The sequence below is a fragment of the Bicyclus anynana genome, chromosome 27 (assembly GCF_947172395.1).
Source record: "Bicyclus anynana chromosome 27, ilBicAnyn1.1, whole genome shotgun sequence".
In the NCBI taxonomy this organism is placed as follows: Eukaryota; Metazoa; Arthropoda; class Insecta; order Lepidoptera; family Nymphalidae; genus Bicyclus; species Bicyclus anynana.
The window spans coordinates 211,522-228,393 of NC_069109.1; the positions used below are offsets into that span (position 1 = coordinate 211,522).

At 37.8% G+C, this 16,872-nt stretch overlaps 2 protein-coding genes across 3 annotated transcripts; both read right to left on the reverse strand.

The window, feature by feature from the left end:
- Nucleotides 1–114: 114 nt before the first annotated feature.
- On the reverse strand, nucleotides 115–5,852 carry LOC112056042 (zinc finger protein OZF-like). 2 transcript variants are annotated; one of them, XM_052890132.1, is made up of 4 exons: nucleotides 5,372–5,852; nucleotides 3,530–3,882; nucleotides 2,442–2,490; nucleotides 115–1,775 (listed from the first exon to the last, which is right to left on the reverse strand). In XM_052890132.1, exons 2-4 carry the CDS (start codon nucleotides 3,821–3,823, stop codon nucleotides 526–528), a joined length of 1,593 nt encoding a protein of 530 aa, XP_052746092.1. In that variant the 5' UTR covers nucleotides 3,824–3,882; nucleotides 5,372–5,852; the 3' UTR covers nucleotides 115–525. The 2 variants fall into 2 exon arrangements, with proteins under 2 accessions (XP_052746092.1, XP_023952154.2); XM_024096386.2 differs by lacking the exon at nucleotides 5,372–5,852 and adding an exon at nucleotides 4,478–4,737.
- A 148-nt stretch (nucleotides 5,853–6,000) lies between these two features.
- LOC112056040 (gastrula zinc finger protein XlCGF57.1) lies at nucleotides 6,001–16,493 on the reverse strand. The gene is made up of 4 exons (XM_052890134.1): nucleotides 16,291–16,493; nucleotides 15,219–15,589; nucleotides 11,635–11,683; nucleotides 6,001–10,737 (listed from the first exon to the last, which is right to left on the reverse strand). Exons 2-4 carry the CDS (start codon nucleotides 15,474–15,476, stop codon nucleotides 9,857–9,859), a joined length of 1,188 nt encoding a protein of 395 aa, XP_052746094.1. The 5' UTR covers nucleotides 15,477–15,589; nucleotides 16,291–16,493; the 3' UTR covers nucleotides 6,001–9,856.
- Nucleotides 16,494–16,872: the final 379 nt, after the last annotated feature.

Below are 16,872 nucleotides of genomic sequence, written 5' to 3' on the forward strand. Positions count from 1 at the left end.
TTTTTTTATAAATTTTTAATAGTGTTTTATACTATTAAAAACTTTTAATAGTGTTTTGTATTATACTCGTATTTTTTGTTGTAACATTGTTAAAATATGAAAAAATGGAACAAATAAATAATAATAGTCTTTTTATTTCCATAAAGAATCATGTAACAGATGATGTGCATGCATGAAATAAAAAATTAATTTACAAAAGTAGTTAATAAAAATACAAATAAACATCTCTAAGGCAATAAACCAAAACTTTCATATATTTCAGTGTTGTAACAAATTTTTTTTTTTTTTTATTCTTTACAAGTTAGTCCTTTACTACAATCTCACCTGATGGTAAGTGATGATGTAATCTAAGATGGAAGCGGGCTAACTTGTTAGGAGGAGGATGAAAATCCACACTCCTTTCGGTTTCTACACGACATCGTACCGGAACGCTAAATCGCTTGGCGGTACGTCTTTGTCGGTAGGGTGGTAACTAGCCACGGCCGAAGCCTCCCACCAGCTGAAAGAAAGAGAAATAGTCAACATCTACGCGCTGTGCGTCATCATGTGTCGCATGAGGTTGCAGCGCCGCGCGAACCTGGCGCCGCACACCGCGCACGCGTGCGGCAGCTCGCCCGAGTGAGTGCGCTCGTGAGCAGCCAGACTGTGCCGGTGCTTGAAGCGCGCCGAGCACGACACGCAGCGGTGCGGCGAGCTGCTCGTGTGTGCCTTCGCGTGGCTCGCTAGACTCTGCTTCGTTGAGAACCTCTCACTGCAGAACTCGCAGGGGTAGGGCTTCTCACCAGTGTGAACTCTCATGTGTATCGCTAGACTTATTTTCTGTTTGAACTCCGCTTGACATATTAAACATGAGATCTTTTTGTCTGTATTATTATCACTTTGGTTTGTTTTATTTTTGTGCGTACGTTTGTGAGTTCTCAAACTCTTGCTGTGTTTGAACGTCGCTTTGCATTGATCGCAGTGGAAGGATCGTTCATCAGTGTGGGTTCTCATGTGGCTTTGCAAACTCTGTTTCACGGTGAACTTGGCGTCGCACAGTTCGCAGGAGAACGGCTTCTCGCCAGTGTGGGTTCTCTTGTGTACGGTCAAACCCTGCTTGTGGGTGAACCCTGCGTTACAAATGTCACAGTTGAAGGGTTTTTCACCAGTGTGGGTTCTCATGTGGCCCCCCAAGTTCTGCTTGTTGGGAAACTTCGCCTGGCATATATCACAGGTGTACGGTTTCTCGCCAGTGTGGCTTCTCATGTGTACTTTATAAGTCGTTTTTCGAACAAATGTTTTAGAACAATGTTCACACGAATATGTCTTGTCTCCGGAGTGAAATCTCGAGTGCATTGTCAAATCATACTTTCTTACAAACATAGCTTTACATATAGGACATACAAACGGCTTTTCACCTGAATGCACCTTCATATGATCAGTTAAATGGTGTCTCAAAGTGAATGTATGATCACATAGCGTACATACAAATGGCCGTTCCCCAGTGTGAGATCTCATGTGACCCGTTAAATCATATTTCCTTATAAACTTCGCATCACAAACGTCACAGAAGAATGGTTTCTCTCCTATATGTATCTTCATGTGTTCTGTTAAATTGTTCTTATGTCTGAAGCTAGACAGACACTGCTCACAGGCGAAGGGCTTCTCAACAGAGTGGATCCTCATGTGTCGCTCCAGTTTGTACTTGTATTGGAAGTGTGTCTCGCAGTGGAGGCAGGCGAACGGTTTCTGAGTGTGCGGGGTCCGGGCAGACTGGTGGGTGCTCGGTGAGGGGTCTGCAAGATAAAAGGTCTCTTGTATATTTGTCATCGCTTTTATATGTCAGCTCATACCCGCTACTGTAAGTTTTGCGTGAAAGAGTTCATACCATCTTTACAATCAGTTTTTTTGAAGCCTCAATAGCTCAACGGTAAGAGCAGTTGGCCTCATCACTGAGGGGTGGTGGTTCAATCCTCACCCCGTTGGTCTATTGTCGTACCCACTTCCGGCACAGTCTTTCCCGACTAGTTGGAGGGGAATGGGAATATTAGTCATATTATAAAAAATATGGCTAATATTCTTTAAAAAAAAAAAAAACCAATGTGCTAATCCAGGTCTATCTTCATTCCAAATTTCATCGATTTGAGCATAACCTAACATGTGACCTGTTCAGTTAGATCCCATGTGTGTAGTGTCTGTATGTACATTTTTAGTTTTTAAAGTTAGTTGAATTATTTTACAAAGTTTTAAGTTTAGTATATTCAGAGATTCAAGTTAGAGAGAGACCTATCTAAGATAAATTCTAAAAACTAAAAAAAAAGCTCAAAATTTCCAAAATAAAATTAAAATTGTTGTTATTGAGATAATTTACTCAATTCTGAATCAGATCAAATGTTTTACAAAATAAATGTAGGGCTTTTGACTCACTGACAAATATGAAATTGAATATACATATTACTTACAAGATGGTTGGTCGCTGAGAGGTGCTTCAATGTCTTCGACAGGTTCTGACTGTGAAACAATATACATTATGTACATTTACAGAAGCATCACATTTTTAGTATTTATACCTCAAAAGAAAAAAAACTAAACCCTTATCGAATCACTTGGATATCCCTCTTTCTGTCCCTTTATCAGTTTATCAAGACCCTAGGAAAACTATAACACAGTGCAATGTGTCGTCAAAGCTAAAGTGGCAATGGGAGGGGCATAAAGTTCAAAGAGCCAGTAAATATTGGGGTCTCAAGGTTCTGAAGAAAAATCTCAGGCATGCAGGTTCCCTCGCGATTTTTTCTTCACAGTTTGAGACACTTTATACATATTCGTCGTCATCAACCCATATTCGGCTCACTGCTGAGCTCGAGTCTCCTCTCAGAATGAGAGGGATAAGGCCAATAGTCCACCACGCTGGCCCAATGCGGATTGGCAGACTTCACACACGCAGAGAATTAAGATAATTCTCTGGTATGCAGGTTTCCTCACGATGTTTTCCTTCACCGATTGAGACACGTGATATTTAATTTCTTAAAATGCACACAACTGAAAAGCCCCAGACCGGATTCGAACCCACACCCTCCGGAATCAGATTATACGTATTGACATTTGATATTTAATTTTCTAGTTTGATATTTAATTTCCTAAAATGATAGTGACATGATAGCCTAATGGATATGACCTCTGTCTTCAATTCAAATGGTGTTGGTTAAATCTAGTCCAGTACATGCACCTTTCAATTATGTCATCATCATCATCATTATCAACCCATATTCAACATGGTACATATGGTACAACAATAGACCAACGGGGCGGGGATCGAACCACCACTCCTTGGTGATGAGGCTATACATATAGATGTGCGACACAACATATAAATACTTGTATAATGTATAAACACACCCAGACACTGGAAAACATCCATCATACAAATATTTTACAGTTGCAAGCTAGAACCCACTGCAGACAGAGCTAGAAAAAAAAAAAAAGAAGACAGCAGGGACACTCCCACTGCACCATGGGGCCTTCATGATAATGATTAATGCAATAAACTCACTTTTACACTATGTATCATCACTCGGTGACACAAGTCAGCATCTTGAGGCGACGTCACTTCATCTTCATTCTTTACGACATGCACTTCAGAGTCACATGGCTCTACTTTAACAGAAATTAACGGATCTAACTCTTGTTCAGTTTCAGAGTTATCTAGGCTATCGGGTTCCTCTTTGGGTTGGATGAAGTCGTCTATTTCTCCATTTTCTCTCTCATAAGTGACCTCCACATCTAGAAGTTCCTTCTTGGGTATGATCAAGTATTCTGTTGGAGAATTCTGCTGTGGTTCATCCATTTTTATGTTTATCTTTATATTGTAGGGTGTTTTACTGCTTCCTTCTGAACTGGGTGAATCTGTAAATTATGTACATGAATACATACACAGATTAAAGAATAGTAAGCAGATAGAGCGCACATATGGTTTGAGTCTCACCACGGCACTGTAGAACAGATTCACCGTCTAATAGACATCATTAGCAGAACTCTAGAAAGCAAAGTATTGTTCCTTAATACTGTTTGTTTAGTTGCAAGTCTATTATGAATAAAAAAAAAACTTTTTTCATTGATAAGTAAATAAATATCTTTGTAATTTCTGTAATTACATTTTTTTAATAAATATTTTTTTTTACATGTGTGAACCAAAATTTAATTTCTTAAAATGGACCTCAACCGAAACTAATTGGTGAACCCTTCAATATACTATCCCTTAAAGTGTCGCCATCCACGTTTAAGCCTGAGGCAAATGAGGCATACCTCATAAGCCTCATTAAACTGATAAACACGTCCTCATCTATACCAAAACAACTATGCTGGCATTTGGCAGGAATGCAGAAGAAATAATCTTATTAGGTCTCCAACATATTGAAACAAGTAAAAAAAGAAAACCGTACGATCAATGTATGATTTATTTTAAATAATAATGAAATAAATATGTTTATTTATTAGTTACCTTTAGTTTATTAGTAGTTTCTCAAGGTTTTTCCGAATCGACAGTTTCTTTGTTATTTGTGTCTATTGGACTACAATTTTTTAGTTACATCCATTTAATCGTAAATATTATTATTCTAAAACAATTTATAATTTAATTGATATAATTTCCTAATTAATAAAAATAGAGACTATTAAAATAAAATTTTTATTGTTACAGTTTCTACTAATTCAGCAGACGACAAATGAAGACTTCAATTCAATAGAACGTCAAATGTCACAAACACAAACGTCAAATACTGAACACAGACGACAAATGAAGATACTGAAGATGATTTTTTGTCACAAATTACAGACTAAATATAAAATATATCTTTTTTTTATTGGCTTTATGGCATACAGCGTTTTTGAGCTTACCAAAGAAACACTATAGCTCTGATACCTCAGAGTAAGAATATACCGGTATTAATTTTTCGCCTCCTTTTTATCAACTTGTACCGACTCGTAAATCTATGCTTTTTACACATGAGCATACAAGAATACTTTGTTGATTAAACAAATGCTCACAGCTGAGCTCGAGTATCAGAATGAGACTGGTTAGGCCAATAGTCCACTTCCAACACGCTGGCCCAATGCGGATTGGCAGACTTCACACACGCTGAGAATTAAGAAAATTTTCTGGTATGCAGGTTTCCTCACGATGTTTTCCTTCACCGTTTGAGACACGTGATATTTAATTTCTTAAAATACACACAACTTTCGAAATTCGAACCCACACCCTCCGGAACCGGAGGCAGAGGTCATATCCACTGGGCTACAACGGCTAATATACCAATATCTATTAAACCATTTTAGAATTTAAACTATCGTGAGTGTTATTCATATTAATTGATTATGAAACACGGCTAAAACTCACGTGATATTAGGTCGGAGTATGCCAGACTAGTTTTGAACCCATACGGGGCCCTTAGTCATGAGCTGGTTCTTGCATCGCGGCACGATCCAAACTTTGATCCAAACTTCGAAGCGGCTGCGCGACGCGCCGCTGCACGCATTGCGCGCTGGGAGAGGGGTTGAGTGGTGGGGAGTGAAGGTTCCGTTACACTCTCCGACGGTTCATTAATGTCATCCTCATCTCGCGGGAACCATTGATAATTCTGGATAAAATAAATTCTTGGTTCTTCCAGTGAAAGCCTCATTAAAATCAATTCAGCCGCTTTTGAGATTAACCTGGACAAACAGAAAGACAAAAAATCTTTAACTATTCGTGTTTTAGATGAGCGATTGAGAAAACATTTGTTTGGAAATTACAGACAGGCACTTCCGGTTTGGACCGACTTGTAAATGTATGATACAGGGTGTCCCGTAATTAATGGTACGTAAGAAAAATCCGTAAAAAAATTATAACTTGGTCACCCTAAGGATTTTTTTAAACTATTAAATTCAAATTAGTTTTATATAGTTAGGTGATGTATCTACCATTTGCGTTTTATCCATTAATTCCGGTACATAATTATGTATTGCTGTTTTTTAAATAAAAGTCTGTTTTTAGGAATGAGTACATTATAATAATTTTTTATTCATCAACACGTAATCAGGGCTGGCGCACTCCGTGTTTTAGCGCAAACGTACATGGTCGCGTTACCCTGGGGCGACTTAAACATACCCTATATTCAATGTATTATGTAATCTATGCTTAAACAGGCGAGTGTCGTCACTGTCGCCGCTCGGATCGGACGCTTTTGCACACGCTGCGCGACGTGCCTCGCCTTAGACCATTATTAATGGTCTAAGTGCCACGCCCGTTCGTCGTAATATTACTAACCAAAAAAAATAATAATGGCAAAAAATATTGTTGTGCATTTGGCTGTCTAAATAATAATAAGGATCGGAGACTCAAATTTTTCAAACTTCCAAAGGATGTAGGAAGGTAATGGAAAAAAATGTTTTAAAATAAAAATATATTTTTTGCACACGCTGCCTCGACGTGCCTCGCCCGTTTGTCGCTCATAATATTATCAACCAGAAAAAAAATAATGGGAAAAAATATTGTTGTGAATTTGGCTGTCTAAATAAGGGTCGGAGACAAACTTCCGAAGGATGTTGGAAGGTAATGAAAAAAATATATTTTAACTAGATACTTAAATAATATCTACCGAATAATTACTTTGGTTTTCTTGTTTATGTTAGGTATGTTATTAACGTTCAAGTACGTAGTTAGAATATATTATTTGTATTGTTCCATTGACACATTTCATAAATATTTTGCACGCAAAGGCAAGACATGTTTGGATCGAATAATTAATTGTATATTTAATATTATAACAAATGTAACCCATGTTTAGAGCAAATAAATACATTATTATTTTTCTCTCATTTATTTATTACTTCTTTTTTTTTAAATTTTTAACAATATAAGTATAAAATACAAAACATTATTAAAAATTTATAAAAAAAATTCACCCTCCCGCTGCGGGACATTTGAGTGCCCAAGCAACCGGTGGTCAGGGCTCCAGAGTGAGGAACCTCCTCACAATACACGCCGTCTCAAGAATCACTGCCTTTTGTATCCGACTCTTGATCCAACAGTTAAGCGAAAGCTTCTTAAGGTGTTGGTCGAAGCTTTTCGCTATAAGACCATTGACTGAAACAACTATCGGAACAATAATAGTTGACTCAACATTCCACATGGCGGTAATCTCGTGAGCAAGGTCCAAGTATTTTGATACTTTTTCCTTTTCGGCTTTAACCAGATTATCGTCATGTGGAACTGTAATATCAACAATTATTGCACGACGCACTGACCGATCGACTAGCACTATATCAGGTCTATTGGCTACAATATACCTGTCAGTGATAATCGTTCGGTCCCAGTAGAGCAATGCACTGCTATTTTCAAGAACTGACGCTGGGTCGTACCTATAGTAAGGCATCTCAAAATCGATAAGGTCATATTGAAGAGCAAGCTGTTGGTGGATTATCTTGGCTACTTGATTATGTCTGTGCAAGTATTCGCCGTTAGCAAGGTGAGAACACCCGGACACAATATGCCTGAGGGACTCCCCAGGACGATGACACGCTCGACAGATGTCTAGAGTGCCATCTTTCATAATGTGTTTCCGGTAGTTTCTCGTCTTTATAACTTCGTCCATAATTGCACAGACAAAACCCTCGGTTTCCCCAAAGAGGTCACCGAATTGCAACCAAGATACAGATGTTATTTGATCTACATCCGGCCCAGTAAGGGCCTTGTAGAATCGTCCATGCAACTCCTTGCTCTTCCATATTGCCACACGATCTGAGTTACTAATTACTATAGGCTTGCGCCAGTTCTCTTTGCCTAGGGATAGCGGGGTAAGTCCCTTATCCACTGCAACGACATCCTGAAACATACTCACATTCATCTTGAGAAAATGATCTCTGAGATTGCACACCTCACGATTATGGAGGTTCTTGGCGTTTAAGAAGCCACGTCCTCCACACTTGCGTGGGATGTACAATCTCATTACAGATGAACGGGGGTGATGCATCCGGTATGACGTCAGCAGTTTGCGGACTTTACAGTCCAGGGAATCCAGTTCGGTTTGAGTCCACTTTAGAATGCCAAAAGTGTATATGAGTAAGGGCATGACCCAGCTATTGAAGGCACGCACCTTGTTACCGCCTGATAAAAGACTTTTGAGGACTTTTTTCAGGCGGCCAAAGAAGCGATCCTTCACTACCTGTTTCATATTCCCTGTCTCAATACCAAGTGCTTCTGTCATTCCAAGGTATTTATAGGTCTCGCCTTCAAGGAGTGATCTGAGAATGATAGTTTCTGAAATAACTATATTCTCGGAGCTCACTATCCTTCCTCGCTCTACATTGATGACCGCACACTTGTCTACATCAAATTATTATTATTATTATACATTATTATTATTATTATGGTATAGTTAGATACTTAGCTACCTCCCAACCAATTTTCGTTTATAAAGTTATTAATATACCTATTAATGTAAGTTTATATACATTATATACAGTATAGGTAGGTAGGAATTAGAAATGCTCCGAGTAACAATTTTGGCAAGTAACGAGTACCGAGTTTTACTCGGTTCAATTATTTTACAACCGAGTACTCGGCCGAGTAACTCGGTTCAATCGAATTCCCATTTCGCGCGCGTAAACAAGTATTAATTCAATTCAAAATTGTTTATATCAAGTAGGCTTAGTTTACAAGCACTTATGAAAGGTTGACTTTGACTATTTGCAGTGACTACCACCCAGCTCGGAAGGCGCAGTCTCCTGTTGAGAAAAGAGGGCGAGAAACTCTACAGTTGCTCTTCTTAACTAAGGTGATAAACTATACTTTGTTAGTATACTAACAAAATATACTTGGCATTCACCGACCGAGTTATTCGGCCGAGTACGAGTATCATAAAATCCGACTAATACGCCGAGTACCGAGTATCAACCGAGTACTCGGCCCATCACTAGTAGGAATGTTTTAACGCCTATTTGTATTGTATAGTTATTTATACCTTCCCGTATACTCGTAGTCTAGGCTAGGACCAATCATTCTTATATTAAGTATACTTATTCTTAAAGAAGTTTAGTTTCATATACAATATACTTAGTTACGTATGTTGTAGACACATCTTCGTAGAGTACCTATCATAGGGCAAACAGTGTAAAATATTTCAAACTTTTTTGCATTACGTAATGTGGTTAAATATGTAAAAAGTTGTGTTGATGTATTGTTAGTCCAATTAATGACGAACGCACTACTTTTTTATTTTAAGTATTTTTTATTTGAAGACAACCCTCACGTTGTTTGAGCAGATGTAATAAAAATATAAACTGTAGGTAAATAAAACAGTTCGCTAATAATTGTGTTCGAACTGAATGGGGATGATGACTAGGTTTGAATATATTGATTTTTATGATACATTCGGGTAAATAAGGTCAATGTTAACTAATTTATACATAAAAAGCAAAGATTGACTGAATATTTGCAAAATAAATGAGATTATAAAATTTCAAAATCTATTAATTTTTTTTTATCGTAATTTGATGAAAATTCATACAGTTTTACCATCCTTACAGTAAATGTGACATTTTTTAATAGTTCAACTATACACATAAACGCACAAATAACAAAGATATTAGTAATTTTGTTTAAACGCCCATACAAATCTAACGATCATAATGTACCTACGACGTCATTAATTCACACCATTTTGTATGGAGCGTTTTTCAGGGATCGCAAATCTGACCCTTTAAATCCCTGTAGCTCCGAAAGTAATGATCGCAGATACCCTGTTACTTTTACAAAATTGCTTTACTATTAGCATACTCTTAATTTATATACAATTTCAAAAACTGTCATCATCCCTAATTGAGTCGTAGAGAGAGTCGCTATTTATTTTAATGGCGTTGCGGAGTGAATCTTCTGTACTTGAGCATATGTTGGCTGTGACTTACGAGTAATTCTCAGACCCCTGACGACGTTGTGTACCCTCATATGAGTCGACAGACTGCGTTTATGTGGGAACCGACCTTTGCATATTTCGCAACAAAATGGCTTCTCCCGGGAGTGCATTCTCAAATGCCTCAACAGATTCCACTTCTCCCGAAACTTCGCCTCGCACATGTCACAAGAGAGATTTTTCTCCCCCGTATGCACTTTCATGTGGGTAGTCAAATTGGATTTCTGTATAAAACTGGCTTGACACACAGTACATGAAAATGGCCTCTCTCCCGTGTGTGTTCTGTGGTGTATGGTCAAATGGGCTTTATATTTGAATTTATTATCACAAAAATCACAAGAATACGGCGTTTCGCCGGTATGCGACCGGAAGTGGGTCTTCAATTGACCTTTCAATTTGAATTTGGAATGGCAAACGTCGCACGCGTACGGCTTTTCGCCCGTGTGCGTTCTGACGTGAGCTGTCAGTTGACTTTGGAATGGAAACTTCGCGTCACACCAGTCGCAGCCGAAAACAAAGGACGTTTTGGATTTGTGCGTCTTCAAATGGCTCGAAAAACTGACGCTATCGGTAAACTTTTCAGCACAAGTGTCGCAAACGAACGGTTTGCTCCCTCGGTGTGCGCGTGAATGGACAATGTAGTTGTATTTCCTGGAGAACTTCGCCGGACACGTGTCGCAGGCGAACGGTCTCTCGCCCGTGTGTGTACGCATGTGCACAATGTGTGCACTGTTGCTTTTGCACGATTTTGCACAAACATTGCACTTGTATTCTTTCTTCTGTTTGGGGATTTGCAACTCTTTCGACGAGGTGTCTGAAAAGAAAAAAATAGTAACAATTAACATAACTAATTTAAAGTAATTAAAAAAAACTTGAACCTCTCAAGTTTTTTTTAATTATTTTAAATTAATAAAGTGAAGTTCGCTATCGCAATCTCTACCGCAATTCGCTATCGCAATCGCAATCGCTATCGTTACAGCTATCATCATTCATCGCTAGCTTGGAGCTCACCAGCTATCTCTAGGTCACGGACAAATATAGCAAAAACATTACCCTCCTTACGCAGTCGGGTAAATAGTGTCGGTTCAATTATTAGTCTTAATTTTTCCCGTCTAGCGGGAGTATGGTAGGGTAAGTGTAGGGGTAGGGTACTTGTAGAAGTAGGGGTAAGTTAGTAGTAGGGTAGGGGTAAGGTACGTGTAGAAGTAGGGTAGAGTAGAAGCAGGGTAGCGATAGGGTAGAAATAGGGTAGGGTAGGGGTAGGATAGTGGCAGGGTCTGTGTAGGGTAGCGGTAGGATGGGAGTAGAATAGGGTAGGGGTAGAGAATGAGTCAAAGCAAAGCTTGAACGGGTTTGCTAGAATTGTTATAGATAATATAGATCAAATGCCACATTAAAGCGCCGCGTCGTTTCAACGGACGACAGACAGTACTCTTATTTATATGAATTATTGAGAATGAATGAATGTGTGCAAGCCTCAATAGCCTCCATAGATCAATGGTATGGATAATGGATTCATCACCGAGAAAGGGTGCTGGTTCAATCCCCACACTGGACTCTGTTGTATCCACTCCTAATACAGTCTTCCCGACTAGTTGGAGGGGAACAGGAATATATTTAAAAAATATGGCAAATATTATTTAAAAAAAGGGCCAACTTGTAAAGAATAAAAAAAAAACTCAACCTTTAACAAAGAAATACCAGCGCTTACCAGGTACTGGGGCAATGTCTTCAGAGACTTTCTCTTCACATGGCTCACACTGAAACCGAAACAGGGAAATAAAATATAATTATGCTAAAATTAGAAATAGGGAAAATGAGATACATGTCAAATACAGCCGGGCTAGCATGGGCAAGGGATAAAATTTTTATCCACCCATTATATCCACTGACTAAGGATATAAATCCACCCGTCATAGCATGGCCACAAGGGAAAGACAAATTAATCCCCGATTGACATTACGCGTGGAGATCTTTTCCTCGACTATGGCATATGGAGTGGATAAAATGATATACTTTGGGACTTTTGACATTTAAACGCGATAAATTTATCCCTGTGAAGTTGATGTGGGGATAAAACTTTACTTAAAAAAACAATTATGTCTCGCATGTTTTGGTCTTTAACAATTGCTTCGCAATATGGGGTAGGGTAGGGGTAAGGTAGGGGTGGGGTAGGGGTGGGGGTGGGGGGTTAGGGGCGGGGTAGGGGTGGGGTAGGGGTGGGGTGGGGTAGGGGTGGGGTAGGGGTGGGGGTGGGGTAGGGGTGGTGTAGGGGTGGGGTAGGGGGGGGAGGGGTGGGGGGTAGGGTTGGTGTAGGGGTGGGGGAGGGGGGGTTAGGGGCGGGGTAGGGGTGGGGTAGGGTTGGGGTAGGGGTGGGGTAGGGGTGGGGTAGGGTAGGGGTAGGGTAGGGGTAGGGCAGGGGTAGGGTAGGGGTAGGGTAGGGGTAGGGCAGGGGTAGGGTAGGGGTAGAGGTAAAGAAGGGTAGAGTAGGGATAGAGAATAAGTGCACTTATGTCAAAACGAAGCTTGACCGGGTCCGCTAGTATGATAGATACTATAGATACCTACTACAAACCACCGCAAAAAACAATCACCAAACAAAACAATGCCAACAGAAAACAGATAAATAATATGCACAAAAAAACCAAATATTATCAAATTTACGTTTATTTCGGACTATTAATATACCTAATGCCAATTTATAAGATATATACAAATGGGTTGACAAGTCTTTCCCTCCGTTTATCCACCGGGGATATTATATCCACCGACGTGCCCATGCGCGGTGAGTGGATAAAACGAGTGTGGGGGATAAACGTTTTATCCTCTCCCCGTGGATAAATTTCTCCCTTGCCCGTGCTAGCCCTGCAGGTATAGGTAAATAATACAAGCTAGAAACAACAAGCAGTTTGAAAATACTGAGACAGAATATTTTACAACATTTAGAGTAATAAAATAATAATTTAAAAAAAAATAATGAAAAAATTTAACTGACTTCAAAGACTTTCAGTTATTTTGTTTTTAACACAAATCAATTTTAATGAAAATGAAATGGGACCAATCTGGAAGAATAATCTTTCCAAAAAAAGTATTTTCAAAATTGGTTAATAAATGATGAAGTTATGAGGTTACAAACATTAAAAAAAACATACGCGTTCAATTGAGAACCTCCTTCTTTTATTAAAAGTCGGTTAATAATATAAAATAAAAATTAAATATAATTTAATAAAAATGACACTGCACTGGGCAAAGATATTTTTTGAAAGCTGGACTCAAATCCAGGACTTAACTCCACTGGGCCAAATGGGTAAGTAGTAGTAGCAGTAGTAAGTAGTAGTAGTAAGTAGTAGTAGTAGTAAGTAGTAGTAGTAGTAAGAAGTAGTAGTAGTTAGTAGTAGTAGTAGTAGTAGTAGTAATAGTAAGTAGTAGTAGTAGTAGTAAGTAGTAGTAGTAGTAGTAGTAATAGTAAGTAGTAGTAAAAATGACACCTGCCACCCGTCGGGAATGACATGTTTTTTTCCACTCAACTAAATATAATTTTAATAATTTAAAGAAATACAATAAATAATTCAAATAAAATATAAATTATCATCAATATCACAAGTGAATAATACGATGAACCCAAATAAGATAAAACATGCGACGTGGAGGCGGCAGAACGAGCGCACAAATCAAGAACTATGAATCGTCGTCATCATCGCCGTCGTCGCCGGAGGAATTTAAAACCCCGCCAACATCTGCGGGGGATGTGACACCCACTCCGGTTCGGAGGACTCATCGGGGTGTCACCACACGGCGGCGGCAACAACAACAGCAACAATACCAGCAGCAGAGTGACGACGATATACTACCGGAGAGCTTGGGGCAAGTGGAGCTGCGGGCTCCAGTGAGTGCTCCCGCTACCGGTGGTATAGTGCGCCGCATGAGATGGTCTCGTCCACTCAATGAGAGCGTCATGCGTGCGTACTATGGGGCAACAGAGGGGGGAACTAACCTTACTGCGTACCGGTCAAGGATGTTGTCTATGTTTCAGACTCTTGAGCCAACAGTGACCGTGACTGCGCAGCGACTATCGGATCAGGTGCGAACTATTATTGTTCCGATAGTTGTTTCAGTCAATGGTCTTATAGCGAAAAGCTTCGACCAACATCTTAAGAAGCTTCCGCTTAACTGTTGGATCAAGAGTCGGATACAGAAAGCAGTGATTCTTGAGACGGCGCGTATTGTGAGGAGGTTCCTCACTCTGGAGCCCGGACCACCGGTTGCTTGGACACTCAAATGTCCCGCAGCGGGAGGGTGAATTTTTTTTTATAAATTTTTAATAATGTTTTGTATTTTATTATACTTATATTGTTAAAAATTTAAAAAAAAAAGAAGTAATAAATAAATGAGAGAATTAAAAAGTAGTAGTAGTAGTAATAGTAAGTAGTAGTAGTAGTAGTAGTAAGCAGTGATAGTAGTAAGTAGTAGTAGTAGTAAGCAGTAGTATTAAGTAGTAGTAGTAGTAAGTAGTAGTAGTAGTAAGTAGTAGTAGTAGTAACAGTAAGTAGTAGTAGTAGTAGTAGTAGTAGTAGTAGTAGTAGTAAGCAGTAATAGTAGTAAGTAGTAGTAGTAAGTAGTAGTAGTAGTAAGTAGTAGTAGTAGTAAGCAGTAGTAATAAGTAGTATTAGTAAGTTGTAGTAAGTAGTAGTAAGTAGTAGTAGTAGTAAGTAGTAGTAGTAGTTGTAGTAAGTAGTAGTACTGAGTAGTAGTAGTAGTAGCAGTAGTAAGTAGAGGTAGTGATAGTGAATAGTAGTAGTAAGTAGAGGTAGTGAATAGTAAAAGTAGTAAGTAGTAAGTGGTAGTAGTAGTAGTAATAGTAAGTAGTAGTAGTAGTAGTAGTAGTAAGCAGTAATAGTAGTAAGTAGTAGTAGTAGTAAGTAGTAGTAGTAGTAAGCAGTAGTATTAAGAAGTAGTAGTAGTAGTAGTAGTAGTAAGTAGTAGTAACAGTAAGTAGTAGTAGTAGTAGTAGTAGTAGTAGTAGTAAGCAGTAATAGTAGTAAGTAGTAGTAGTAGTAAGCAGTAGTATTAGTAAGTAGTAGTAGTAAGTAGTAGTAGTAGTAAGTAGTAGTAGTAGTAGCAGTAGTAAGTAGAGGTAGTGATAGTGAATAGTAGTAGTAAGTAGAGGTAGTGAATAGTAATAGTAGTAAGTAGTAAGTGGTAGTAGTAGTAGTAATAGTAAGTAGTAGTACCCTACTTTCACATGTAATATGAGTAATAGTAGTACATAAAAAAATATATAAATATCCTACTTACTTTGATGAACACAATGGCATATTGAGTGGAAGCTGACGTCTCAACCGGTGACAGCTGGCTCTGTGTGACGTCACCCACTGTCACTGCAGTCGTTGCACCCACTGTCACTGCAGCATTGACTTCATTATTTAATGTAATAGTAGACTCTTCTGTAGGAATGCTTCTGTCGGTATCAAGTGAGATTTCTACTTCGTCAAGTCTTTCTACTTTAGGAACAACAAGGAATAGTGATCCTGAAGATTTGACTTGGTCTTCCATCTTGAAATAATATTTTGTCTATGATCTTTCTTTTTTGGTTGTAAAAGATGTCTTTCTTGTCTATGATCACTCTTGACTGATCATATTTTTATTAATTTCTTATGTGATTCTATCTGTAAATAAAATAGTAAGTAGTATTTTTCCATTTATTTATTTATGTCTAACTTTAACTATTATCATAATAACTTTTAATAGTATCTGGAAATAATATATTTATTTAATCAAAATGAAACATAGCCATATCAAACATGCTACATAGAGATGGAAAGGAACTCTGTTGAGATTCATTTGATCAGATTATGATCGAGAAACTGATCTCCGATAGACAAAGGAAAGAGAAAAAAAAAAAGTTGTATTGTGTTTTAGTATTTTCAGTATATTGTTGAATTTGTTATTTAGCCACAATATAAATCATAATTTGGTGATACATGAATCCTGATGACAGACAATTAGTGATGGTCAAAAATGCATAAAGATAAGTTGAAACGATCTTTTTTATCTTGTCTATCTGTTGTGTTGAATGCCTAAAAATTACTGAATAAATGATTTTTTTTTTACTAAAACATTACTGATTTGTTGTTTTTCACATTTGTATGGAAGATGACTACTATTGTTTCATTCAGATGATTATATATTACCAGATACATATTTATTGATTTAATGTTAGTTCCTTTTATTCAGATAGTTGCCTGGTAAAGATGGTTAATAAGCGATAAGGCTGCCTTTTGTAAACAATAGGTATTTTTCTCTATTACATGTGATATCTTATCTTAAAATAAATGGTAAATAAACAATTAAAGAAATAAATTATTACCAATAATTCAAAATCCATGAAGTTATAATTAATGTGGAAAATCTTTCTAATAATATTTCTTCTTCTTAATAAACTATTTTAAATTCAGAAAACATATCTTTGTATAACTAAGCTAAAACATTAATAATTATAAATTTACTTTTTCACTATTTTGATATTTTTCACTGAAATCACAACTAAAATTAAATTATTTTACTCTTTGACTGAAATTGAAAATGAAAAGCACAGACGACAAATGAAGATGAAAAGTGGAGTGAATGTGAATCACAGAGTACTTTTTATATATGATGTGAATGAAAGAAATCCAAACAAAAAGCGACCGAAAACGTTGGACATAGCAGCGACATTATTTCCGCATACGAAATATTTTTGAATTAAAGTCAGTCAAATGGAGATTTTTGATTTTAAGTTTTTTTTCATCGAGGTAAATCAATTACTTACTTTAAAAATATTTGAAGAAACCAATTGAGCAAAAAATAAAGAAATTTGCGGAAATGGTAGCGCTGCTATGTCCAACGTGTATGTTCCTTGACTTCTTCTTGGAGCATATATTCTTTGGGTCTGTTTCATTTATCGTAGTCT

Coding starts and splice junctions, on each gene's coding strand:
- LOC112056042 (XM_052890132.1), bottom strand. CDS start 3,823: ATGGATGAACCACAGCAGAATTCTCCAACAGAATACTTGATCATACCC. Junction 2,491..3,529: donor TGATGATACATAGTGTAAAA/GTGAGTTTATTG, acceptor ATTGTTTCACAG/TCAGAACCTGTCGAAGACAT. Junction 1,776..2,441: donor TCTCAGCGACCAACCATCTT/GTAAGTAATATG, acceptor TTTATCTTGCAG/ACCCCTCACCGAGCACCCAC.
- LOC112056040 (XM_052890134.1), bottom strand. CDS start 15,476: ATGGAAGACCAAGTCAAATCTTCAGGATCACTATTCCTTGTTGTTCCT. Junction 11,684..15,218: donor ATGCCATTGTGTTCATCAAA/GTAAGTAGGATA, acceptor TTTCGGTTTCAG/TGTGAGCCATGTGAAGAGAA. Junction 10,738..11,634: donor AGACATTGCCCCAGTACCTG/GTAAGCGCTGGT, acceptor TTTTCTTTTCAG/ACACCTCGTCGAAAGAGTTG.